Source organism: Drosophila miranda, chromosome 3, assembly GCF_003369915.1.
Source record: "Drosophila miranda strain MSH22 chromosome 3, D.miranda_PacBio2.1, whole genome shotgun sequence".
Classification (NCBI taxonomy): Eukaryota; Metazoa; Arthropoda; class Insecta; order Diptera; family Drosophilidae; genus Drosophila; species Drosophila miranda.
Genome location: NC_046676.1, coordinates 1,685,420 through 1,712,590, shown reverse-complemented (window position 1 = coordinate 1,712,590; position 27,171 = coordinate 1,685,420). Strand labels below are relative to the sequence as shown.

Below are 27,171 nucleotides of genomic sequence, written 5' to 3'. Positions count from 1 at the left end.
CGTAGCCAAGCCATACACTAACCAACATAGAAAAAAAATCTCCTCAACCCAGAAAAAAAAAAAATAAATAAATTTATAATGTTTAATTAAATTTCGTTTTGGCTCACCATTGCTGATCGCTGGTATGACCCCCGCTGCTTTTGAAAATTTTTTTGATTTTTATTTTTTTTCCTTTATACATACCTAATTTACTTATTTCGAATATCCTATATTATATTCCTATCTTTTCTATTTATACTCCACCGTTTATATATACCTATATCTATAAATTTTTTTTCCTCCTTAGGGATTAAGCCTCCAAATTTTTTTTTCATTCCACTAAAATTTTTTTTTGAGTTGCCTGCTGATTGTAGTTCAATACTTGTGTTATTTTTGGAAGTGAAACTTGGTTTGCTAGTTTTTGATTGAAGCAACATGTCTATGATGAAGTACAACGAAATATATTGAATGTTATTAGCAATGAACATGGTGTAGACTTATCGCTTCCAAGGGACAGGGTGACGTAATGGGGTAGGGTGAGAATTTTAGGGATTTCCAGAACCTTCGCACCACTGGAAATCATGGAAGGGTGGGTATAGAATCGTGTGGGTCGACTTCCATCGCAAGACCTCACGCCCGCGAGAGTTTGGAACACGCCGACGAAAGCCACTAGTACTTTTCGGGTACGCCCTATGATTGTGCCATTTAATGTCCGTTATGCTCGGAATAGGCATAGTGTTGTTTTCGGAGTTCGCTCCCGGTAGAGTCACGGGATTCTAAAAAATTTAAAGTTTATGTAGTAGGAGTCGAGACGCGGTCAAACGAACCCCCCAAGTTACCGAATGAGCACGGAACCAAAGAATCCCCCCCGGCCGTGACCTCGACATCCCCTCCAATCCATCCCCTACTCACGGATAGAAATATATCGTGGAATTGTTACAATGTGTAATGACTTTGGACACAGGTGCTTCTCATTCAATATTTAGAAGTTTAGTTAAGGTAAATGTGGAGCCTCTGAATGAGATAGGACTACAAACAGCTACAGGTGGAGACGCGTAGAGAAAGGGCAAAGTTACAAAGAAGCTTAGAAGACGAACCTAGGACAGGATTTCATTGTAGCCGATATCATAATAGGAGTAAATTTTTTTTGTGTTATAGTTTTACGCAGGACTTGAAGGATACATTTCTGAGCATGGGAATGTGAAAACGGTATCAATGGCTACGCATCGCACAAGGAAATGGAAAGATAAAGATCGACGCTGCAGCTCAGACCGAAACTACATCCAAATTCAGGCTGTTCGGCTGCCTCGACTTTTCATGAAAAAAGGTGCCCTCCATGTTGAGAAAGCATAAGAATCTTCTTTTACGCAGAAGAGTAGTGAAACGGGCGACGGCATCAAATCAGACGTGAAATCACTGCAACGAATAGTTACAATTAAGGAGAAGCTGATAGAAGCACTTATCAACGACGTTAAGTCTTCGGAGATCCAGTTAGAGGTTGAGGCCCGAGAGAATCGGAATAGACTACCAGAGACGTTACATCACTATTCTCACCGGCAGTAAGTAATTCTCACCCTCTCGTCAACCCAATCGACGGTCGACGCACGAGGACATCTGGAATACTTTTTCGGGTAGTATCTTCCAATTAGCACCACCGGCAATGAAGTTGTATTAATACTGTTTCCGTTTCTCAATTTAAAATACGAACTGTAGAAACGTTAAAGCTCATTCTGCAGCTCGGTGCGGTTAGGCTTTTAGAACGATTTAAGTTCGGTTTTTATTTAAGTTAAGTTAAAGTTGAAAAATAACACAAAATTTGTTCATGTCAGACATATCAAATCCCAAAAATATGTAATTCAGCTCATTCACTCTGTATTCTATGAGTATCGGGTAAAAGAAATATAAATGAAATGCGAAAGCGCTCATAAATACAGCAATAACACAAAAACACACTTAAATCGACGTTTGCACTATTAAAAGTTATGCACTATCGATTAAGGAAAGATTTGTAATATTTTCCGTGTAATTCGGGAGTTCTTGAAAAGTTTATTTTGTTTAAATATCGGCTGTTTAGTCTGCTTAGAGCCCTTGGGCACCAAAGATGCTTTGTAATTTATACCAACTGCACCTATTGAAACATAATTCTTGCCAACACAATCTATGTTCTTACATACATATATGAAAGTATAAAACATGTATCAAATGTATGCATATGTGTATTAAGGGCAGAAAATACAAAAACTATCGTAATGTAGGCAATAACATCTCCCAATAATTAATTTCCATAAACACCTAAACTATTATATCTTAAAAAAGTTCTAACAGGTTATTTTGTTTTTGTTTTTAGAAATGCTTGTGGAGCCCTTCGAAATTTATCTTACGGTAGACAAAATGATGAAAACAAGCGTGGAATTAAAAATTCTGGCGGAATAGAAGCGTTGGTTCATCTTCTTTGTCGTTCTCAAGAGACAGAAGTAAAAGAATTGGTAACTGGAGTTTTATGGAATATGTCTTCTTGTGAAGATATCAAGCGGTCAATTATTGATGAAGCACTAGCTGCAATAGTCTGCAACGTTATAAAACCTCATTCCGGATGGGATCCCGTTTGTTGTGGTGACACTTGTTTTTCTACAGTATTTCGAAATGCTTCGGGAGTGCTGCGAAATGTCAGTTCAGCTGGAGAACATGCAAGAGGGTGTCTTCGCAATTGCGAGCATTAAGTGGAATGTCTTCTCTACGTAGTTCGAGCTGCAATAGAGAAAAACAATATTGGAAACAAAACTGTAGAAAATTGCGTGTGTATACTTCGTAATCTTTCGTATAGATGTCAGGAAGTGGAAGATCCCAACTACGATAAGCATCCCTTCATAACGCAAGATAGGGCTATCCCATCTTCGTCAAAAGGTAAAATAAAACAAAACATGAAATGTCCATTGTTAAATCTATATTTTTATTTCTAGGAGAAAATTTAGGATGCTTTGGAACAAGTAAAAAAAAGAAAGAAGTGTCTGCTACTGAAGCTCTTCAGGACTATAGCATATCCACAGAGTATTCTAAAAGTTCAGTAACTAATAGCCAGATGAATAAGGGCTACGAACAATTATGGCAACCGGAAGTAGTTCAATATTACTTATCGTTATTGCAAAGTTGTTCTAATCCAGAAACACTTGAAGCTGCGGCAGGAGCAATTCAAAATTTATCTGCATGTTATTGGCAACCCAGCATTGATATTCGTGCAACAGTGCGTAAAGAAAAAGGTCTACCTATTCTAGTAGAGCTCCTTCGGATGGAAGTGGATCGCGTAGTCTGTGCAGTTGCTACTGCCCTACGCAATCTAGCTATTGATCAGCGAAATAAAGAACTAATTGGAAAGTACGCTATGCGCGATTTAGTCCAAAAACTTCCATCTGCAAATGTACAGCATGACCAAAACACATCGGATGATACCATAACAGCTGTATTGGCTACAATTAATGAGGTCATAAAAAAGAATCCAGAATTTTCTCGTTCACTTTTAGATGCAGGTGGTATAGACCGGCTTATGAATATATCGAGACGAAAAGAAAAATATACTTATTGTGTAATAAAGTTTGCTAGTCAAGTTTTGTATACGATGTGGCAACATCACGAACTACGAGACGTCTACAAAAAAAACTGTTGGAAAGAGCATGATTTTATTAGTAAAAATTTCACTGCGCACAGCACTCCACCAAGTTCACCAAACAATGCCAATAACACCCTTAACCGACCAATGGCATCTCAGGGACGTACGCGCTATGAAGACAAAACAATTCAGCGTGCACCTCGTTCTTCATATAGGAATAATGACTCTAGTGGAGCTGTTATGTCGAATAATGAATCAGCCTTGCTTTCGGAAATGGTTAGAAAACAATTATAGAATGTATATTTGTTCGTTAATTATTTAATTAGTATTAGAGACACGTGAAGTATTTAAATCTTAAGTTATTCTTACATATAAGTTTTTACAGCATATGCCAATACATATTGTTAAGGATTATATTCATTAAACATCTGGTACGCTAATCTGATTAATTAATAAATATACTAAGATAGGCCGTCAGCCATCGGGTGCTACAGGGGGACAAACGGATGACGGGTTGGCTCGCACAACTGTGAACTCGGAACTGAGGCGCAGCCGCTCCGGTTAGTAATAGCCGGTGCGGCCTGCGTCCCACACCCCCTAGGACACAGAGGGTTGCGAGCGAACCGTCACCCGCCGTAACTGAACACACCGGTGGAAGTGCGACTATACTCTCCTCGTGAGGGCAGCTGGAAACAGGTCCTGGCACGGTCATGTCTCTGCCAGGATGCTGGCGAATGGTAGTCGGGCGGAGAGAAGAAAACTCTCAGTGAAATTACCTCAATCCAAGGTGACACTGTTATATGCCGAGGGATGCATGGCCGGGGGGGGTGCCCGGTCGTTAATATGCGGACTCTGGATACCTGTCGACCTCCAGTTTAAATTAGGCTTCCCGGGGCAAGCGGGCTATGCCTCGGGTGACCAACCCCTTCCCGCCTACTCGTAGGAGCAACAATGCCAAATAAATCAAATATAAAAAACAAAAACACCGCAAAGGAGCTCGGTACTCCTCTTAAAGTACCGGAGGGACAAGCTAATCCCTCTGTACCAGCGCCTGGGAAACCAGGTCCAAAGAAGACGGGGAAGGAGACTGAGTCGGTCCACCGTCTTCTGGCAGCGGCCGCCGCAGCGAGGGGGGCCCGAAAAGCCAATCGGGTCCTTCCAAGTCGGGTGGCTTCAAGGGCGAATCGGATACCGGGGTGGCTGCCAAGCAGAGCGTAATTGCGGCTGGTAAGTGCACCGGGACCGAGGAACCCATGGGGGCCCCGGCGAGCAGCGTCTCTGCACCACGGGGAGGAAAGCCGTCGTACCAGGAGAGGAGGCGAGCGGCTTTCATCCTGTCCAACGAGGACCCGAACTTCAGGGCATCGGCAGAAGGAAAGGAGCACAGGCTGTGGGCCTCCTCAATCCTACCACTATTCCAGCCAGCCAAAGCCGGAAAGGGCGCAGCCAAGGCCCCCAACAAGCGGCAACGCTCAGCGGAGGACCCCGCTAATCAGCCAGGCCAAGCCCAGCAAGCCAAGCGGGTGAAGACCCACCTCACGAACCGGTCGTTCGCTGAGGTGGCGAGGGGCAAGACCCTGATCGGTGTCCTGGACAGGGGCGCCGAGGACGGCCATGTCCCTCGCGATAAGTGGCACCTGGTGGAGAACGAGCTCCAGGACCGGTTCCTACAGGAACTGGAGGAGAACGGCGGACCACCGCCAAAGTGTGAGGACGCAGGGTGGCATCAAGGCAAGGTGAAAGCCATCGCCTGCCAAGACGCTCGCTCTGCGGCCCTCTACATGAAGGCGGTGGCTGCTCTGAAAGAGATCTATCCAGGGGCGAAACTGGAGGCCGTGAGATGGGAGGATATTCCCAGCCGTCCGAGAGCCAGAGCATGGGTCTCGGCAAAACCTGCAGAACCTGAGAAAATCCTCAGGCTACTGCAGGTCTGCAACCCCCACCTTCCCACAGCCGATTGGAAGGTGGCGAAGGTAGAGGACATCCAGGGGCAGAGGCGCCAGATTATCCTCGTCCTAAATGAGGAGTCGCTAGAGCACCTCGCCAAAACGGACGGTGTGGTCGACTACGGGTACAAAAAGGTCACCATAACCACCTATAAGTCGGATCGCAAGGGCAGGCAAGCGGAGGTCGAGCCAGACCCGGAGCTGCCGAAGATCCCGAAAGAGGGGGCCTCGTGCGAGGAAAACAACCCGGCGTCGGATGCGGCGTTCGACGAGAGCGACCTAGCCAGAGGTCTCAGCCATATCGTTGTCTGGGAGGAGCCGGATTCCCCCGATAGCGATCTAGAAGCAACAATGGTGGAGGTGAGACTCAGGAATGTCATTGACGATAATGCAGATAAACCTCCACCATTGTAAGGCAGCATGCGCTGCTCTACTGCTCCACCTGGCCATGGATGGAGCCGACATAGTCCTCATTCAGGAGCCCTGGATCCTCGGAAACATAGTCTCCGGTCTGAGGACTTCTGACTTCAAGCTATAAGTAGCTGAAACCACAGGTAAAATTCGTACCTGCATCCTTGCAAAAAGAGAGTTGCACTTATTTTTGCTCCCAAATTTCAGCAATGAAGACCACACCGCAGTGAGCCTCGAAGGCCAGGAGCGCTCACTGAGGATCTGCTTCGCATACATGGGGCATGATTAACCAGACCCCCCTCCACACGAGCCTCCCCGGGCTCTAATCGCACACTGTTCGGCCAAAGACATCGGCCTAATTGTGGGGTGCGACGGCAATGCACATCACTGTCAGTGGCGAAGCACTGACACAAACGAAAGGGGTACCTTTTCAGTTACTTACTGACCACTCAGATGGTCTTATTAAACCGGCGTAGTGATCCCACCTTTATTATTAAAAACCGCAAGGAGGTCCTGGACCTCACGCTTGCCTCTCATGAGATACAGAGTAACATTGTGTCCTGGAGGGTCCTGGAAGAGCACTTCCCGGACCACAGGTACGTGGAAACTGTTTTCTCCTTCTCAGTACCGAAGCCAGTTCGTTTCCGGAACATCAGGCGGACAAACAGGACTCGGTACTCTGATTACCTCTGTCGTGTTCTCCCTGAGCCCCCATCTGAGGAGGAGTTCTCCACGGAGGCCACGACTCGTCTTCTTAAGATCTTTACCGACGCCTGCAATAAGGCGCTCGACAAAGCATGCCCCTCTGGCAAGAACAGAGGTCGGAGGAAACCTGAATGGTGGAATCCGAAACTGGGTGAGCTCCGGAAAGCCTGCCGGAGACTCTTCAATAAAGCTAAGGCTGAGAACGTTGAGCAAAACTGGGCCGAATACAAGGCCAGTCTGTCAACCTACAACAATGAACTTAGAAAAGGCAAACGCGCCTCCTGGCGTAAGTTCTGCAGCGAAATCGAGAGTAACTCAGGGGCCTCGCGCTTGCGCAGAGTTCTCTCGAAGACAACACCCACCCTGGGCTACTTGAAGAACACCGACCAGTCGTGGACTACGTCCAGCGATGAGTCGCTTAATCTTCTCCTAAATACTCACTTCCCTGGCTGCGATGAAAACAGACCCAACTACTTCGCGCCTCCTTCTGCCGTCTCAAATGCCATCCTGAGCCTGCTAAGCCAGGAGAACATTTCCTGGGCGATCAGAAGTTTTAAACCTTACAAGTCCGCGGGCCAGAGGGCATTTTCCCTGCCCAACTGATTCACGCGGGACTTAAAGCCATTAACTGGCTCAAAATAATTTACGAGGGAATTTTCTCCCACGGGTGCATTCCTGACACCTAGCTTCAGACCAATGTCGTATTCATACCCAAGGCAGGCAAGCCCTCGCACACTGCCCCAAAAGACTTCAGGCCCATTAGTCTATCGTCTTTTCTTCTAAAGGCGATGGAACGGCTCCTGGAGCTGCATCTCACGGCGTGTATTCCGCCTAGTCTGATCTCGGACTCCCAGCATGCCTATCGGAAAGAAAGATCCACCGAAACGGCCCTACACTCGATCACATCGATCATCGAAGCGTCCCTTAACTTTAAGGAGTACACCCTAGTAGCCTACCTCGACATAGAAGGCGCTTTTAACAACATCCTTCCGACCGCCATCACGGGCGCACTGACGGATCTGGGGGTTGACTCCAGGACGGTGAGCCTGATCGATCAGATGCTGCAATGCAGGACGGTTGAGGCATCACAGGGGACGTCAACATGCACCAGATTTTTCTGCAGAGGCACACCGCAGGGCGGAGTCCTCTCGCCCCTCCTATGGAACGTGGCAGTGAACACACTGCTGCGGGAGATAGAGGGGGTGGCTGCCGTGTGGTGGCGTATGCGGACGATGTTGCTATAGCACTCTCCGGAAAATTTCCGCAGACGTTGTGTGAGTGCATGACAAGTACTCTCACGAAAATGTCGAAATGGGCAGACAAATGCGGGTTAGGCGTCAACCCGTCTAAAACGGAACTGGTGCTTTTCACTAGGAAGTACAAAGTTCCGGTACTGATTCCCCCTAGACTATGTGGGGAAGCGCTAGTTTTCAGTAACAACGCCAAGTATCTTGGCCTAATCCTCGATAGAGAGCTCGACTGGAAATTGAGCATAGAGGATAGAGTAAAGAAAGCCACAGTGGCCCTCTATACTTGCAGGAAAGCCATCGGACTCAAATGGGGAATGACCCCCTATATAGTCCGGTGGCTCTACACCGCCATCATACGACCGATCATGCTCTATGGAGTGGTGGTATGGTGGCCAGCCTTAGACAGAAGGACATGCCTCAATAAACTCAGCAGAGTTCAACGCATGGCAGAGCTATGCATAACTGGCGGGCTACGCACTACTCCAGGGGAAGCCCTGGATACTGTGCTGGACCTCCTCCCTGTAGATATGGGAAAGAAGGCAACACTTTCCGCCCTCAGAATGAGAGAAGCCAGACTGTGGAAGGCGTCCGCGGTTGGGCACTCGGGAATCCTGATGAGACTCCCGCAATTACCAGAGAGGACAGATTACTGTATCCCCAGTGATCACCTGTCGACGCCCTTCCAGGTATCAATCCCATCTAGGGAGGACTGGGAGATGGGCGAACCAGGACCTGCAAATGCGGTCCACTTCTACACTGATGGCTCAAAGCTAGACGGCCGCGTGGGAGGCGGAGTCTACTGCAGCGAGCTGAACATCAGTCATTGCTTCAGGCTCCCGGATCACTGTAGTATGTTCCAAGCGGAGGTTGAAGCCATCAAGGAGGCCATTTCGATCGTCTCCAAACTACTTCTAGATACGCACTTAGTGTGCGTCTTCTCGGACAGCCAAGCAGCTATCAAAGCTCTAGGCTCAATATCGTCGAACTCAGACTGTAAATGACTGCCGCAGGTCTCTGCACGAGATCGCAGAGCAGTTAGATCTCTTCCTTATATGGGTCCCCGGCCACAGGGACATGGCAGCAAACTGTTTCCTGTAAAGTCTCAAGATTGATATGGCCATAGCGATCGAAGAAGCGCTCAGCAGAGCTGTATAGACTTAGCAGAGCACAGTGCTCTGCAGTTACTCGAGCCATTACGGGACACTGGCAGATCGGCACTCATGCCTCCAGACTGTCAATCCCTCATAACGACTTCTGCAGGAGTTGTCGCGACGAGGAGGAGGAGGAATCGGTCCCCCACTTCTTCTGCCACTGCACAGCCCTTGGAAATCGTCGTCTTCGTATTCTCGGGGCCGCTTTCCTCACGGACATTTCGGACCTGTCCGAAATCAAACCAAGGACCTTGTCCAAATACATCCAAGCCACCTGATGGGACTGCCCTTAACCTGCAGTAGTCTGCTCTCACGGTTCAGGCAACGAGAAGGGGCACATGCCCATGCGGCAACAGAATGGACCTCCTATAGGTCCAAGTGACCTTGGGGGCGGGAGGCTTTTACCCCCCACCCCCCTCCAGGCTACCGCCTTAACCTAATCTAACTAAACTATTATATCTTAAAAATGTTCTAACAGGCTATTTTGTTTTTATTTTTAGAAATGCTTGTGGAGCCCTTTGAAATTTATCTTACGGTAGACAAAATGATGAAAACAAGCGTGGAATTAAAAATTCTGGCGGAATAGAAGCGTTGGTTCATCTTCTTTGTCGTTCTCAAGAGACAGAAGTAAAAGAATTGGTAACTGGAGTTTTATGGAATATGTCTTCTTGTGAAGATATCAAGCGGTCAATTATTGATGAAGCACTAGCTGCAATAGTCTTCCGGATGGGATCCCGTTTGTTGTGGTGACACTTGTTTTTCTACAGTATTTCGAATGTCAGTTCAGCTGGAGAACATGCAAGAGGGTGTCTTCGCAATTGCGAGTATTTAGTGGAATGTCTTCTCTACGTAGTTCGAGCTGCAATAGAGAAAAACAATATTGGAAACAAAACTGTAGAAAATTGCGTGTGTATACTTCGTAATCTTTCGTATAGATGTCAGGAAGTGGAAGATCCCAACTACGATAAGCATCCCTTCATAACGCAAGATAGGGCTATCCCATCTTCGTCAAAAGGTAAAATAAAACAAAACATGAAATGTCCATTGTTAAATCTATATTTTTATTTCTAGGAGAAAATTTAGGATGCTTTGGAACAAGTAAAAAAAAGAAAGAAGTGTCTGCTACTGAAGCTCTTCAGGACTATAGCATATCCACAGAGTATTCTAAAAGTTCAGTAACTAATAGCCAGATGAATAAGGGCTACGAACAATTATGGCAACCGGAAGTAGTTCAATATTACTTATCGTTATTGCAAAGTTGTTCTAATCCAGAAACACTTGAAGCTGCGGCAGGAGCAATTCAAAATTTATCTGCATGTTATTGGCAACCCAGCATTGATATTCGTGCAACAGTGCGTAAAGAAAAAGGTCTACCTATTCTAGTAGAGCTCCTTCGGATGGAAGTGGATCGCGTAGTCTGTGCAGTTGCTACTGCCCTACGCAATCTAGCTATTGATCAGCGAAATAAAGAACTAATTGGAAAGTACGCTATGCGCGATTTAGTCCAAAAACTTCCATCTGCAAATGTACAGCATGACCAAAACACATCGGATGATACCATAACAGCTGTATTGGCTACAATTAATGAGGTCATAAAAAAGAATCCAGAATTTTCTCGTTCACTTTTAGATGCAGGTGGTATAGACCGGCTTATGAATATATCGAGACGAAAAGAAAAATATACTTCTTGTGTAATATAGTTTGCTAGTCAAGTTTTGTATACGATGTGGCAACATCACGAACTGCGAGACGTCTACAAAAAAAACGGTTGGAAAGAGCAAGATTTCATTAGTAAAAATTTCACTGCGCACAGCACTCCACCAAGTTCACCAAACAATGCCAATAACACCCTTAACCGACCAATGGCATCTCAGGGACGTACGCGCTATGAAGACAGAACAATTCAGCGTGCACCTAGTTCTTCATATAGGAATAATGACTCTAGTGGAGCTGTTATGTCGAATAATGAATCAGCCTTGCTTTCGGAAATGGTTAGAAAACAATTATGGAATGTATATTTGTTCGTTGATTATTTAATTAGTATTAGATACACGTGAAGTATTTAAATCTTAAATTATTCTTAAAAAATACAGCGTTTCTTTTACATTTACATATAAGTTTTTACAGCATATGCCAATACATATTGTAAAGGATTATATTCATTAAACATCTGGTACGCTAATCTGATTACTTAATAAATACACTAAGATATATCCATGTACCCTGCAAGTATTTTTATTGCTACATATTTATATCCTTGAAGGGTACTGTCGGGTTTCCTAGCCCTATATTTAGTTATTAAGTATCATAGCCAAATTATTGTGGTGGAGCCTAACGACCTGCAAAGCTGCGTAGACTACACATGCTAAATCGGTGCACATACTTGCAGAATTTTCCCTGTCCAGAATTTTTTTCCATCACAATATATTTAGGAAAATGAGATCAAATTGAAGATCGATCTCACTTACATGTATTTAGAAGTCACTTTAAAGTGTAGTGGATGGTGGTGCGATCTACTTCAACTGGATTTCACTGTTGTATCGGATGTCTGCCTTTGTTAAGGATTTCAATGCTGGACAGTTTTTCCTAGGGATTTGTAATATTTTTTCTTATGGTATAATATCGTCGCGTCTAAAAACCGGTTTTTTAAGAGTTACTACCACGGCTGAAACGCGTAGTGGGTCGAAATGAGATGTAAAGTCAAAGAATTTAATAATCGCTTTCAATAATAATAATTATTATTATTATTATATAGACGCTTATAGCATATGTATGTCTCAGAAAGAGAATGCAGCGCTTTCAAAAATCCAAACATCAAGAAAAAACTCATTTCAGTTCATGAGATACAGTGGCGAGCAGTGAAATGTGGACACTCATTTTAACTAACTTTAAACCGATAGCGCGTATTTAAAATCTTACAAATCAATCGGAAAACATTTTTATTGCATAAATACATTCATTAGCTGTTGATAAACATCTCTTTTTCATAAAAAAAAGCCAGAAGTTTTAACGAAAATAACGAAAAAAATAAAAATGTAAAAAATTACAGAACCAAATATTGCAGGCATATTGGCTTTGCAGTCAACGTCCAAGATTCTTCTCCTGAACTGCAGATGGATACGAACTAGCATGCCTCACCACGGCAGTAGCAGGTATCCTGAAATCTCTCGACCAACTACGTAACGCAGGTACAACCCTACCCTCGAAAAACCCTCAGAAGATCATAATGCTGTCGGGGCTTTGGATCGGATTCTGGAACGCCTGTAACATGGCTCATAACACTAATGAGCAGCCTCTATTTTTACAGCTTCATAGCGTAGACATCATGTTAAGGGCTGAAATCTACCTACCTAACCAAAAAAAAAAACTACACGCTCCATTGATACGAGTGTTACAGAGCCGACCACCCAAGCAGCAGGGCCAGAGGAGGAGCAGCTGTGCTAATTCGGAAGGATATTTCCCATTACCTCCGTCATGCTGTGCAGTTGGGGCCGATTCAGCTTGCGGCGGTCATGGTTTTAACACTGCGCGGAGAGATCCTCATTGCCGCAGCCTCGATCGATTCCCTGGTCAAGCACAGATTTCGACAATCTTGTGGCACAACTGGGTAACAAATTTATCATTGGAGGAGACTTTAATGCGAAGCACAGGCTTTGGGGCAGTCACAGAGCAGACTGCATGTTGATGGCGTTGCATGATGCCCTAACCGTTTGCTCTGCACAAATACTGGCGACAGGAAGCCCCACCTACTACGCACCAATTCGGAGATCCATGCTCCTCCTGCTTAGATTTCTTTATTTATCGATCTATCGAAACCAGCTCAACATCCTTGAAGATCATGACCTCAGCTTCGACTACCTGTCTCTCATTTCTACATTATCGACCACTCTGCAGACGATCCCAGCCATGAGGAAGCAGCTGAAGCCTAACTCAAACGTTCCCATATTCAAGGAAATTATACGCAGCTCTCTAGACTTACACACATATTTAAGGACCGCTCAAGATGTTGATTTTGCGATCGACACTCTTATGCCCAAAGCCTATGACGCTTCTGCAGCTGCTGCCACTTGCGGCCCTCGAGGTATTCGAACGTCGCAGACTGGAAGTCATAGAGACGGCACTTTAAGTGATTTTGAAGGACTGCTTCTACACAAGAAACGACTCAGGCGCGAATATACACGCACCAGCGACCCTCAAGTTGACAGTGTTTTCAGGAGAAGGGCGCCACATGGGCGAGATCAGCAGGTCAACAACATGGCAACATCTCAACCGAAATTCGCTACACCTAGTTTTGATGGCACAACAACATTTGGCGTTTTCATGATACATTGAAGAATAATTGGACTAAGCTAACCGCGCGACCGCTTTGGTGCTTTCCTTGAATGGTCTGGCAGATGAGGTGCTACAGTCGATTCCCGACTTAGATAAATTGAACTACGAGGCTGTTAAATGTGCCCTGGAGCGTCGATATGGAGGTGGCGAAGTAAGGTGAATGATGGTAAACGATTGACAATAAACCAGGCACATTGGACTTGAGATTTCCAAATCTCACTATTAGAGGCGTAATGTATGTAAGTGAATGTGTAATGACTTTGGACACAGGTGCTTCTCATTCAATATTTAGAAGTTTAGTTAAGGTAAATGTGGAGCCTCTGAATGAGATAGGACTACAAACAGCTACAGGTGGAGACGCGTAGAGAAAGGGCAAAGTTACAAAGAAGCTTAGAAGACGAACCTAGGACAGGATTTCATTGTAGCCGATATCATAATAGGAGTAAATTTTTTTTGTGTTATAGTTTTACGCAGGACTTGAAGGATACATTTCTGAGCATGGGAATGTGAAAACGGTATCAATGGCTACGCATCGCACAAGGAAATGGAAAGATAAAGATCGACGCTGCAGCTCAGACCGAAACTACATCCAAATTCAGGCTGTTCGGCTGCCTCGACTTTTCATGAAAAAAGGTGCCCTCCATGTTGAGAAAGCATAAGAATCTTCTTTTACGCAGAAGAGTAGTGAAACGGGCGACGGCATCAAATCAGACGTGAAATCACTGCAACGAATAGTTACAATTAAGGAGAAGCTGATAGAAGCACTTATCAACGACGTTAAGTCTTCGGAGATCCAGTTAGAGGTTGAGGCCCGAGAGAATCGGAATAGACTACCAGAGACGTTACATCACTATTCTCACCGGCAGTAAGTAATTCTCACCCTCTCGTCAACCCAATCGACTGTCGACGCACGAGGACATCTGGAATACTTTTTCGGGTAGTATCTTCCAATTAGCACCACCGGCAATGAAGTTGTATTAATACTGTTTCCGTTTCTCAATTTAAAATACGAACTGTAGAAACGTTAAAGCTCATTCTGCAGCTCGGTGCGGTTAGGCTTTTAGAACGATTTAAGTTCGGTTTTTATTTAAGTTAAGTTAAAGTTGAAAAATAACACAAAATTTGTTCATGTCAGACATATCAAATCCCAAAAATATGTAATTCAGCGCATTCACTCTGTATTCTATGAGTATCGGGTAAAAGAAATATAAATGAAATGCGAAAGCGCTCATAAATACAGCAATAACACAAAAACACACTTAAATCGACGTTTGCACTATTAAAAGTTATGCACTATCGATTAAGGAAAGATTTGTAATATTTTCCGTGTAATTCGGGAGTTCTTGAAAAAAACTAAAAACGCACAATCAATCATCTACCAGTTTATTTATTTATTTAATTAGCAATTATCTTCTAATAATGGTACTTATCTAGTTACAAAAGGAGGAAAGAAGAGAAGTTACAAATTTGTTAAATTTAGGTGATTATAAATATTACATGCTATTAGCTTAAGGGATAGTTCAGGGTATGAGGTATGACAGGGAGCTATAGTTGTGACATATAACACTAAAAGGTTCATTTGGGCATAATTATACCTACATATGGGTAAGCGGATTGGCCGAAAAGTACGGGTAGGTCTAGATGGAACAGCGAAGTCAATCTTACCCAAGATAGTTTGGGAGTCAACAATACCGAGAAGGAGCTTGTGCACGAACATTACCCCATTACGACGGCAGGTCAATAAGATTTTGTCTACATCGGTAGGGTGTCAAGATTCTACCCGAGTCCCAGTTTAAGTTACGCAGGGCAAAAGATAAAAATTGCTTATGCACCGATCCAATAACAACCTGCTGCTCTTTATACTGCGGGCTCCACACAAAGGAACAATACTCCAATATCGGACGTACTAACAAGATATACAGTTGTTTCGTCACGTACGGGTCGTCTAACTTCTTAAACCAAAGCTTGATGAACGCTAAAACACCCTTAGCTTTATTTACTGTTGCGGCTAAATGGCTGTTAGAACACATCTTATAATCCAATAGGACTCCGAGGTCATTTGAAATCGAAATTCGCTCCAGGACATGATTTCCTAGAACGTACGGTAAAATGTCATAAGTTTGCATGAAAAAACCGTGTTGCGTCGGAGATATCAAGCTGCAACAAAGATGTTGCAGTTGCAGGGTGACCAGGAACTCAAGAAGACTCGGGATGGCGGAAAGCTTTGCGGTACCACGAAAGTTTTCAATATTTGATCTTGAACCTTTTTTGTGAATCGGAATGATGTAGGACTCATTTTTAATTACTGGGAGACACGACTGTTCCTAAGAGAGGTTGAAGAGAAAGGTCAAGGGTTGGTCGAAGTCAAAAGACGCACTATTTTTATGAACTTGACGCAACAGTTGTATACTGTTGTTATTTATCGATCTATCGAAACCAGCTCAACATCCTTGAAGATCATGACCTCAGCTCCGACTACCTGTCTCTCATTTCTACATTATCGACCACTCTGCAGACGATCCTAGCCATGACGAAGCAGCTGAAGCCTAACTCAAACGTTCCCATATTCAAGGAAATTATACGCAGCTCTCTAGACTTACACACATATTTAAGGACCGCTCAAGATGTTGATTTTGCGATCGACACTCTTATGCCCAAAGCCTATGACGCTTCTGCAGCTGCTGCCACTTGCGGCCCTCGAGGTATTCGAACGTCGCAGACTGGAAGTCATAGAGACGGCACTTTAAGTGATTTTGAAGGACTGCTTCTACACAAGAAACGACTCAGGCGCGAATATACACGCACCAGCGACCCTCAAGTTGACAGTGTTTTCAGGAGAAGGGCGCCACATGGGCGAGATCAGCAGGTCAACAACATGGCAACATCTCAACCGAAATTCGCTACACCTAGTTTTGATGGCACAACAACATTTGGCGTTTTCATGATACATTGAAGAATAATTGGACTAAGCTAACCGCGCGACCGCTTTGGTGCTTTCCTTGAATGGTCTGGCAGATGAGGTGCTACAGTCGATTCCCGACTTAGATAAATTGAACTACGAGGCTGTTAAATGTGCCCTGGAGCGTCGATATGGAGGTGGCGAAGTAAGGTGAATGATGGTAAACGATTGACAATAAACCAGGCACATTGGACTTGAGATTTCCAAATCTCACTATTAGAGGCGTAATGTATGTAAGTGAATGTGTAATGACTTTGGACACAGGTGCTTCTCATTCAATATTTAGAAGTTTAGTTAAGGTAAATGTGGAGCCTCTGAATGAGATAGGACTACAAACAGCTACAGGTGGAGACGCGTAGAGAAAGGGCAAAGTTACAAAGAAGCTTAGAAGACGAACCTAGGACAGGATTTCATTGTAGCCGATATCATAATAGGAGTAAATTTTTTTTGTGTTATAGTTTTACGCAGGACTTGAAGGATACATTTCTGAGCATGGGAATGTGAAAACGGTATCAATGGCTACGCATCGCACAAGGAAATGGAAAGATAAAGATCGACGCTGCAGCTCAGACCGAAACTACATCCAAATTCAGGCTGTTCGGCTGCCTCGACTTTTCATGAAAAAAGGTGCCCTCCATGTTGAGAAAGCATAAGAATCTTCTTTTACGCAGAAGAGTAGTGAAACGGGCGACGGCATCAAATCAGACGTGAAATCACTGCAACGAATAGTTACAATTAAGGAGAAGCTGATAGAAGCACTTATCAACGACGTTAAGTCTTCGGAGATCCAGTTAGAGGTTGAGGCCCGAGAGAATCGGAATAGACTACCAGAGACGTTACATCACTATTCTCACCGGCAGTAAGTAATTCTCACCCTCTCGTCAACCCAATCGACGGTCGACGCACGAGGACATCTGGAATACTTTTTCGGGTAGTATCTTCCAATTAGCACCACCGGCAATGAAGTTGTATTAATACTGTTTCCGTTTCTCAATTTAAAATACGAACTGTAGAAACGTTAAAGCTCATTCTGCAGCTCGGTGCGGTTAGGCTTTTAGAACGATTTAAGTTCGGTTTTTATTTAAGTTAAGTTAAAGTTGAAAAATAACACAAAATTTGTTCATGTCAGACATATCAAATCCCAAAAATATGTAATTCAGCGCATTCACTCTGTATTCTATGAGTATCGGGTAAAAGAAATATAAATGAAATGCGAAAGCGCTCATAAATACAGCAATAACACAAAAACACACTTAAATCGACGTTTGCACTATTAAAAGTTATGCACTATCGATTAAGGAAAGATTTGTAATATTTTCCGTGTAATTCGGGAGTTCTTGAAAAAAACTAAAAACGCACAATCAATCATCTACCAGTTTATTTATTTATTTAATTAGCAATTATCTTCTAATAATGGTACTTATCTAGTTACAAAAGGAGGAAAGAAGAGAAGTTACAAATTTGTTAAATTTAGGTGATTATAAATATTACATGCTATTAGCTTAAGGGATAGTTCAGGGTATGAGGTATGACAGGGAGCTATAGTTGTGACATATAACACTAAAAGGTTCATTTGGGCATAATTATACCTACATATGGGTAAGCGGATTGGCCGAAAAGTACGGGTAGGTCTAGATGGAACAGCGAAGTCAATCTTACCCAAGATAGTTTGGGAGTCAACAATACCGAGAAGGAGCTTGTGCACGAACATTACCCCATTACGACGGCAGGTCAATAAGATTTTGTCTACATCGGTAGGGTGTCAAGATTCTACCCGAGTCCCAGTTTAAGTTACGCAGGGCAAAAGATAAAAATTGCTTATGCACCGATCCAATAACAACCTGCTGCTCTTTATACTGCGGGCTCCACACAAAGGAACAATACTCCAATATCAGACGTACTAACAAGATATACAGTTGTTTCGTCACGTACGGGTCGTCTAACTTCTTAAACCAAAGCTTGATGAACGCTAAAACACCCTTAGCTTTATTTACTGTTGCGGCTAAATGGCTGTTAGAACACATCTTATAATCCAATAGGACTCCGAGGTCATTTGAAATCGAAATTCGCTCCAGGACATGATTTCCTAGAACGTACGGTAAAATGTCATAAGTTTGCATGAAAAAACCGTGTTGCGTCGGAGATATCAAGCTGCAACAAAGATGTTGCAGTTGCAGGGTGACCAGGAACTCAAGAAGACTCGGGATGGCGGAAAGCTTTGCGGTACCACGAAAGTTTTCAATATTTGATCTTGAACCTTTTTTGTGAATCGGAATGATGTAGGACTCATTTTTAATTACTGGGAGACACGACTGTTCCTAAGAGAGGTTGAAGAGAAAGGTCAAGGGTTGGTCGAAGTCAAAAGACGCACTATTTTTATGAACTTGACGCAACAGTTGTATACTGTTGTTATTTATCGATCTATCGAAACCAGCTCAACATCCTTGAAGATCATGACCTCAGCTCCGACTACCTGTCTCTCATTTCTACATTATCGACCACTCTGCAGACGATCCTAGCCATGACGAAGCAGCTGAAGCCTAACTCAAACGTTCCCATATTCAAGGAAATTATACGCAGCTCTCTAGACTTACACACATATTTAAGGACCGCTCAAGATGTTGATTTTGCGATCGACACTCTTATGCCCAAAGCCTATGACGCTTCTGCAGCTGCTGCCACTTGCGGCCCTCGAGGTATTCGAACGTCGCAGACTGGAAGTCATAGAGACGGCACTTTAAGTGATTTTGAAGGACTGCTTCTACACAAGAAACGACTCAGGCGCGAATATACACGCACCAGCGACCCTCAAGTTGACAGTGTTTTCAGGAGAAGGGCGCCACATGGGCGAGATCAGCAGGTCAACAACATGGCAACATCTCAACCGAAATTCGCTACACCTAGTTTTGATGGCACAACAACATTTGGCGTTTTCATGATACATTGAAGAATAATTGGACTAAGCTAACCGCGCGACCGCTTTGGTGCTTTCCTTGAATGGTCTGGCAGATGAGGTGCTACAGTCGATTCCCGACTTAGATAAATTGAACTACGAGGCTGTTAAATGTGCCCTGGAGCGTCGATATGGAGGTGGCGAAGTAAGGTGAATGATGGTAAACGATTGACAATAAACCAGGCACATTGGACTTGAGATTTCCAAATCTCACTATTAGAGGCGTAATGTATGTAAGTGAATGTGTAATGACTTTGGACACAGGTGCTTCTCATTCAATATTTAGAAGTTTAGTTAAGGTAAATGTGGAGCCTCTGAATGAGATAGGACTACAAACAGCTACAGGTGGAGACGCGTAGAGAAAGGGCAAAGTTACAAAGAAGCTTAGAAGACGAACCTAGGACAGGATTTCATTGTAGCCGATATCATAATAGGAGTAAATTTTTTTTGTGTTATAGTTTTACGCAGGACTTGAAGGATACATTTCTGAGCATGGGAATGTGAAAACGGTATCAATGGCTACGCATCGCACAAGGAAATGGAAAGATAAAGATCGACGCTGCAGCTCAGACCGAAACTACATCCAAATTCAGGCTGTTCGGCTGCCTCGACTTTTCATGAAAAAAGGTGCCCTCCATGTTGAGAAAGCATAAGAATCTTCTTTTACGCAGAAGAGTAGTGAAACGGGCGACGGCATCAAATCAGACGTGAAATCACTGCAACGAATAGTTACAATTAAGGAGAAGCTGATAGAAGCACTTATCAACGTCGTTAAGTCTTCGGAGATCCAGTTAGAGGTTGAGGCCCGAGAGAATCGGAACAGACTACCAGAGACGTTACATCAGTATTCTCACCGGCAGTAAGTAATTCTCACCCTCTCGTCAACCCAATCGACGGTCGACGCACGAGGACATCTGGAATACTTTTTCGTGTAGTATCTTCCAATTAGCACCACCGGCAATGAAGTTGTATTAATACTGTTTCCGTTTCTCAATTTAAAATACGAACTGTAGAAACGTTAAAGCTCATTCTGCAGCTCGGTGCGGTTAGGCTTTTAGAACGATTTAAGTTCGGTTTTTATTTAAGTTAAGTTAAAGTTGAAAAATAACACAAAATTTGTTCATGTCAGACATATCAAATCCCAAAAATATGTAATTCAGCGCATTCACTCTGTATTCTATGAGTATCGGGTAAAAGAAATATAAATGAAATGCGAAAGCGCTCATAAATACAGCAATAACACAAAAACACACTTAAATCGACGTTTGCACTATTAAAAGTTATGCACTATCGATTAAGGAAAGATTTGTAATATTTTCCGTGTAATTCGGGAGTTCTTGAAAAAAACTAAAAACGCACAATCAATCATCTACCAGTTTATTTATTTATTTAATTAGCAATTATCTTCTAATAATGGTACTTATCTAGTTACAAAAGGAGGAAAGAAGAGAAGTTACAAATTTGTTAAATTTAGGTGATTATAAATATTACATGCTATTAGCTTAAGGGATAGTTCAGGGTATGAGGTATGACAGGGAGCTATAGTTGTGACATATAACACTAAAAGGTTCATTTGGGCATAATTATACCTACATATGGGTAAGCGGATTGGCCGAAAAGTACGGGTAGGTCTAGATGGAACAGCGAAGTCAATCTTACCCAAGATAGTTTGGGAGTCAACAATACCGGGCTCCACACAAAGGAACAATACTCCAATATCGGACGTACTAACAAGATATACAGTTGTTTCGTCACGTACGGGTCGTCTAACTTCTTAAACCAAAGCTTGATGAACGCTAAAACACCCTTAGCTTTATTTACTGTTGCGGCTAAATGGCTGTTGGAACACATCTTATAATCCAATAGGACTCCGAGGTCATTTGAAATCGAAATTCGCTCCAGGACATGATTTCCTAGAACGTACGGTAAAATGTCATAAGTTTGCATGAAAAAACCGTGTTGCGTCGGAGATATCAAGCTGCAACAAAGATGTTGCAGTTGCAGGGTGACCAGGAACTCAAGAAGACTCGGGATGGCGGAAAGCTTTGCGGTACCACGAAAGTTTTCAATATTTGATCTTGAACCTTTTTTGTGAATCGGAATGATGTAGGACTCATTTTTAATTACTGGGAGACACGACTGTTCCTAAGAGAGGTTGAAGAGAAAGGTCAAGGGTTGGTCGAAGTCAAAAGACGCACTATTTTTATGAACTTGACGCAACAGTTGTATACTGTTGTTATTTATCGATCTATCGAAACCAGCTCAACATCCTTGAAGATCATGACCTCAGCTCCGACTACCTGTCTCTCATTTCTACATTATCGACCACTCTGCAGACGATCCTAGCCATGACGAAGCAGCTGAAGCCTAACTCAAACGTTCCCATATTCAAGGAAATTATACGCAGCTCTCTAGACTTACACACATATTTAAGGACCGCTCAAGATGTTGATTTTGCGATCGACACTCTTATGCCCAAAGCCTATGACGCTTCTGCAGCTGCTGCCACTTGCGGCCCTCGAGGTATTCGAACGTCGCAGACTGGAAGTCATAGAGACGGCACTTTAAGTGATTTTGAAGGACTGCTTCTACACAAGAAACGACTCAGGCGCGAATATACACGCACCAGCGACCCTCAAGTTGACAGTGTTTTCAGGAGAAGGGCGCCACATGGGCGAGATCAGCAGGTCAACAACATGGCAACATCTCAACCGAAATTCGCTACACCTAGTTTTGATGGCACAACAACATTTGGCGTTTTCATGATACATTGAAGAATAATTGGACTAAGCTAACCGCGCGACCGCTTTGGTGCTTTCCTTGAATGGTCTGGCAGATGAGGTGCTACAGTCGATTCCCGACTTAGATAAATTGAACTACGAGGCTGTTAAATGTGCCCTGGAGCGTCGATATGGAGGTGGCGAAGTAAGGTGAATGATGGTAAACGATTGACAATAAACCAGGCACATTGGACTTGAGATTTCCAAATCTCACTATTAGAGGCGTAATGTATGTAAGTGAATGTGTAATGACTTTGGACACAGGTGCTTCTCATTCAATATTTAGAAGTTTAGTTAAGGTAAATGTGGAGCCTCTGAATGAGATAGGACTACAAACAGCTACAGGTGGAGACGCGTAGAGAAAGGGCAAAGTTACAAAGAAGCTTAGAAGACGAACCTAGGACAGGATTTCATTGTAGCCGATATCATAATAGGAGTAAATTTTTTTTGTGTTATAGTTTTACGCAGGACTTGAAGGATACATTTCTGAGCATGGGAATGTGAAAACGGTATCAATGGCTACGCATCGCACAAGGAAATGGAAAGATAAAGATCGACGCTGCAGCTCAGACCGAAACTACATCCAAATTCAGGCTGTTCGGCTGCCTCGACTTTTCATGAAAAAAGGTGCCCTCCATGTTGAGAAAGCATAAGAATCTTCTTTTACGCAGAAGAGTAGTGAAACGGGCGACGTCATCAAATCAGACGTGAAATCACTGCAACGAATAGTTACAATTAAGGAGAAGCTGATAGAAGCACTTATCAACGACGTTAAGTCTTCGGAGATCCAGTTAGAGGTTGAGGCCCGAGAGAATCGGAATAGACTACCAGAGACGTTACATCACTATTCTCACCGGCAGTAAGTAATTCTCACCCTCTCGTCAACCCAATCGACTGTCGACGCACGAGGACATCTGGAATACTTTTTCGGGTAGTATCTTCCAATTAGCACCACCGGCAATGAAGTTGTATTAATACTGTTTCCGTTTCTCAATTTAAAATACGAACTGTAGAAACGTTAAAGCTCATTCTGCAGCTCGGTGCGGTTAGGCTTTTAGAACGATTTAAGTTCGGTTTTTATTTAAGTTAAGTTAAAGTTGAAAAATAACACAAAATTTGTTCATGTCAGACATATCAAATCCCAAAAATATGTAATTCAGCTCATTCACTCTGTATTCTATGAGTATCGGGTAAAAGAAATATAAATGAAATGCGAAAGCGCTCATAAGTACAGCAATAACACAAAAACACACTTAAATCGACGTTTGCACTATTAAAAGTTATGCACTATCGATTAAGGAAAGACTTGCAATATTTTCCGTGTAATTCGGGAGTTCTTGAAAAGTTTATTTTGGTAAAATACCGGCTGTTTAGTCTGCTTAGAGCCCTTGGGCACCAAAGATCCTTTGTAATTTATACCAACTGCACCTATTGAAACATAATTCTTGCCAACAGAATCTATGTTCTTACATACATATATGAAAGTATAAAACATGTATCAAATGTATGCATATGTGTATTAAGGGCAGAAAATACAAAAGCTATCGTAATGTAGGCAATAACATCTCCCAATAATTAATTTCCATAAACACCTAAACTATTATATCTTACAAATGTTCTAACAGGTTATTTTGTTTTTATACGCGATACTCAAAATGAGTATTGGGGTATATTAGATTTGTGGTAAAAGTGGATGTGTGTAACGTCCAGAAGGAATCGTTTCCGACCCCATAAAGTATATATATTCTTGATCAGCATCAATAGCCGAGTCGATTGAGCCCTGTCTGTCTGTCCGTCTGTCCGTCCGTCCGTCCGTCCGTCCGTCCGTCCGTCCCCTTCAGCGCCTAGTGCTCAAAGACTATAAGAGCTAGAGCAACGATGTTTTGTATCCAGACATCTGTGATATGTCACTGCTACAAAAATATTTCAAAACTTTGCCCCGCCCACTTCCGCCCCCACAAAGGACGAAAATCTGTGGCATCCACATTTTTAAAGATACGATAAAACCAAAAACGCAGAATCGTAGAAGATAACTATATGTTCTAGAGAGTAAAATCTCAACCAGATCGTATAATTATTATAGCCAGAATCAAGAAAACAATTTCATTCTTTCTCGCTCTGTCTCTCTCTAACACACAGGTTTCATGGTCGGCTTTGCCAATTGCAAAATATGAGTTCAAGGATCTCAGAACCTATAAGAGCCAGAGCAACCAAATTTGGTATCCACACTCCTGTGATATCGTGTCCAAATTTCGCCACACCCCCTTCCGCCCCCGCAAAGGACGAAAATCTGGGGCATCCACAAATCTCAGAGACTATTAAGGCTAGAGTAACCAAATTTGGTATCCGCACTTCTGTTAGATCTCACTATAAAACGTATATCTCAGAATTTCGCCCCACCCCCTTCCGCCCCCACAAAGAACGAAAATCTGTTGCATCCACAATATTGCACATTCGAGAAAACTAAAAACGCAGAATCATAGATAATGACTATATCTATCAGATTGCTGAATCTGGATCAGATCGGATCATTTTTGCAGCCAAAAGCAAGAAATCAATTTGCAGTGGCCACGCAGCGCCCGACGTCACGCTCAGACTGATTTTCTGTCTCTATCGCACGCACTCTTTGTCGTGTGGTTCAATATTAGCGGCGTCTGCCGCAGGAGAGCCATACTGACTTAGTATCGGGTGTAACTGTAGAGTTGCGGTGTACGCAGCAACTCACAACGTTCCCCCTCGTTGTTTTTAGAAATGCTTGTGGAGCTCTTCGAAATTTATCTTACGGTAGACAAAATGATGAAAAGAAGCGTGGAATTAAAAATTCTGGCGGAAGAGAAGCGTTGGTTCATCTTCTTTGTCGTTCTCAAGAGACAGAAGTAAAAGAATTGGTAACTGGTGTTTTATGGAATATGTCTTCTTGTGAAGATATCAAGCGGTCAATTATTGATGAAGCACTAGCTGCAATAGTCTGCAACGTTATAAAACCTCATTCCGGATGGGATCCCGTTTGTTGTGGTGACACTTGTTTTTCTACAGTATTTCGAATGTCAGTTCAGCTGGAGAACATGCATATTTAGTGGAATGTCTTCTCTACGTAGTTCGAGCTGCAATAGAGAAAAACAATATTGGAAACAAAACTGTAGAAAATTGCGTGTGTATACTTCGTAATCTTTCGTATAGATGTCAGGAAGTGGAAGATCCCAACTACGATAAGCATCCCTTCATAACGCAAGATAGGGCTATCCCATCTTCGTCAAAAGGTAAAATAAAACAAAACATGAAATGTCCATTGTTAAATCTATATTTTTATTTCTAGGAGAAAATTTAGGATGCTTTGGAACAAGTAAAAAAAAGAAAGAAGTGTCTGCTACTGAAGCTCTTCAGGACTATAGCATATCCACAGAGTATTCTAAAAGTTCAGTAACTAACAGCCAGATGAATAAGGGCTACGAACAGTTATGGCAACCGGAAGTAATTCAATGTTACTTATCATTATTGCAAAGTTGTTCTAATCCAGAAACACTTGAAGCTGCGGCAGGAGCAATTCAAAATTTATCTGCATGTTATTGGCAACCCAGCATTGATATTCGTGCAACAGTGCGTAAAGAAAAAGGTCTACCTATTCTAGTAGAGCTCCTTCGGATGGAAGTGGATCGCGTAGTCTGTGCAGTTGCTACTGCCCTACGCAATCTAGCTATTGATCAGCGAAATAAAGAACTAATTGGAAAGTACGCTATGCGCGATTTAGTCCAAAAACTTCCATCTGGAAATGTACAGCATGACCAAAACACATCGGATGATACCATAACAGCTGTATTGGCTACAATTAATGAGGTCATAAAAAAGAATCCAGAATTTTCTCGTTCACTTTTAGATGCAGGTGGTATAGACCGGCTTATGAATATATCGAGACGAAAAGAAAAATATACTTCTTGTGTAATAAAGTTTGCTAGTCAAGTTTTGTATACGATGTGGCAACATCACGAACTGCGAGACGTCTACAAAAAAAACGGTTGGAAAGAGCAAGATTTCATTAGTAAAAATTTCACTGCGCACAGCACTCCACCAAGTTCACCAAACAATGCCAATAACACCCTTAACCGACCAATGGCATCTCAGGGACGTACGCGCTATGAAGACAGAACAATTCAGCGTGCACCTAGTTCTTCATATAGGAATAATGACTCTAGTGGAGCTGTTATGTCGAATAATGAATCAGCCTTGCTTTCGGAAATGGTTAGAAAACAATTATGGAATGTATATTTGTTCGTTGATTATTTAATTAGTATTAGATACACGTGAAGTATTTAAATCTTAAATTATTCTTAAAAAATACAGCGTTTCTTTTACATTTACATATAAGTTTTTACAGCATATGCCAATACATATTGTAAAGGATTATATTCATTAAACATCTGGTACGCTAATCTGATTACTTAATAAATACACTAAGATATATCCATGTACCCTGCAAGTATTTTTATTGCTACATATTTATATCCTTGAAGGGTACTGTCGGGTTTCCTAGCCCTATATTTAGTTATTAAGTATCATAGCCAAATTATTGTGGTGGAGCCTAACGACCTGCAAAGCTGCGTAGACTACACATGCTAAATCGGTGCACATACTTGCAGAATTTTCCCTGTCCAGAATTTTTTTCCATCACAATATATTTAGGAAAATGAGATCAAATTGAAGATCGATCTCACTTACATGTATTTAGAAGTCACTTTAAAGTGTAGTGGATGGTGGTGCGATCTACTTCAACTGGATTTCACTGTTGTATCGGATGTCTGCCTTTGTTAAGGATTTCAATGCTGGACAGTTTTTCCTAGGGATTTGTAATATTTTTTCTTATGGTATAATATCGTCGCGTCTAAAAACCGGTTTTTTAAGAGTTACTACCACGGCTGAAACGCGTAGTGGGTCGAAATGAGATGTAAAGTCAAAGAATTTAATAATCGCTTTCAATAATAATAATTATTATTATTATTATATAGACGCTTATAGCATATGTATGTCTCAGAAAGAGAATGCAGCGCTTTCAAAAATCCAAACATCAAGAAAAAACTCATTTCAGTTCATGAGATACAGTGGCGAG

General features: G+C 42.7%; 2 protein-coding genes and 1 pseudogene across 2 annotated transcripts; all 3 read left to right on the top strand.

Annotated features, from left to right (window-relative positions):
- The first annotated feature begins 1,334 nt into the window (after window positions 1-1,334).
- LOC117187834 (catenin delta-2-like) lies at window positions 1,335-26,536 on the top strand. The gene is made up of 4 exons (XM_033390706.1): window positions 1,335-1,538; window positions 2,327-2,694; window positions 25,142-25,330; window positions 25,387-26,536. The coding sequence occupies exons 2-4, from the start codon at window positions 2,487-2,489 to the stop codon at window positions 26,370-26,372; spliced, it is 1,383 nt and encodes a 460-aa protein (XP_033246597.1). The 5' UTR covers window positions 1,335-1,538; window positions 2,327-2,486; the 3' UTR covers window positions 26,373-26,536.
- LOC117187836 (catenin delta-2-like) lies at window positions 2,691-3,891 on the top strand. The gene is made up of 2 exons (XM_033390707.1): window positions 2,691-2,883; window positions 2,940-3,891. The coding sequence occupies exon 2, from the start codon at window positions 3,059-3,061 to the stop codon at window positions 3,875-3,877; it is 819 nt and encodes a 272-aa protein (XP_033246598.1). The 5' UTR covers window positions 2,691-2,883; window positions 2,940-3,058; the 3' UTR covers window positions 3,878-3,891.
- LOC117187835 lies at window positions 9,815-11,267 on the top strand (annotated as a pseudogene).
- Window positions 26,537-27,171: the final 635 nt, after the last annotated feature.

What these genes read in the sequence shown, in the direction of transcription:
- LOC117187834 (XM_033390706.1), top strand. Translation starts at nt 2,487, where the DNA reads ATGTCTTCTTGTGAAGATATCAAGCGGTCAATTATTGATGAAGCACTA. An exon ending in GTGTCTTCGCAATTGCGAGC is followed by an intron (nt 2,695 to 25,141) that starts ATTAAGTGGAAT and finishes GAGAACATGCAT; the next exon opens with ATTTAGTGGAATGTCTTCTC. An exon ending in TATCCCATCTTCGTCAAAAG is followed by an intron (nt 25,331 to 25,386) that starts GTAAAATAAAAC and finishes TTTTATTTCTAG; the next exon opens with GAGAAAATTTAGGATGCTTT.
- LOC117187836 (XM_033390707.1), top strand. Translation starts at nt 3,059, where the DNA reads ATGAATAAGGGCTACGAACAATTATGGCAACCGGAAGTAGTTCAATAT.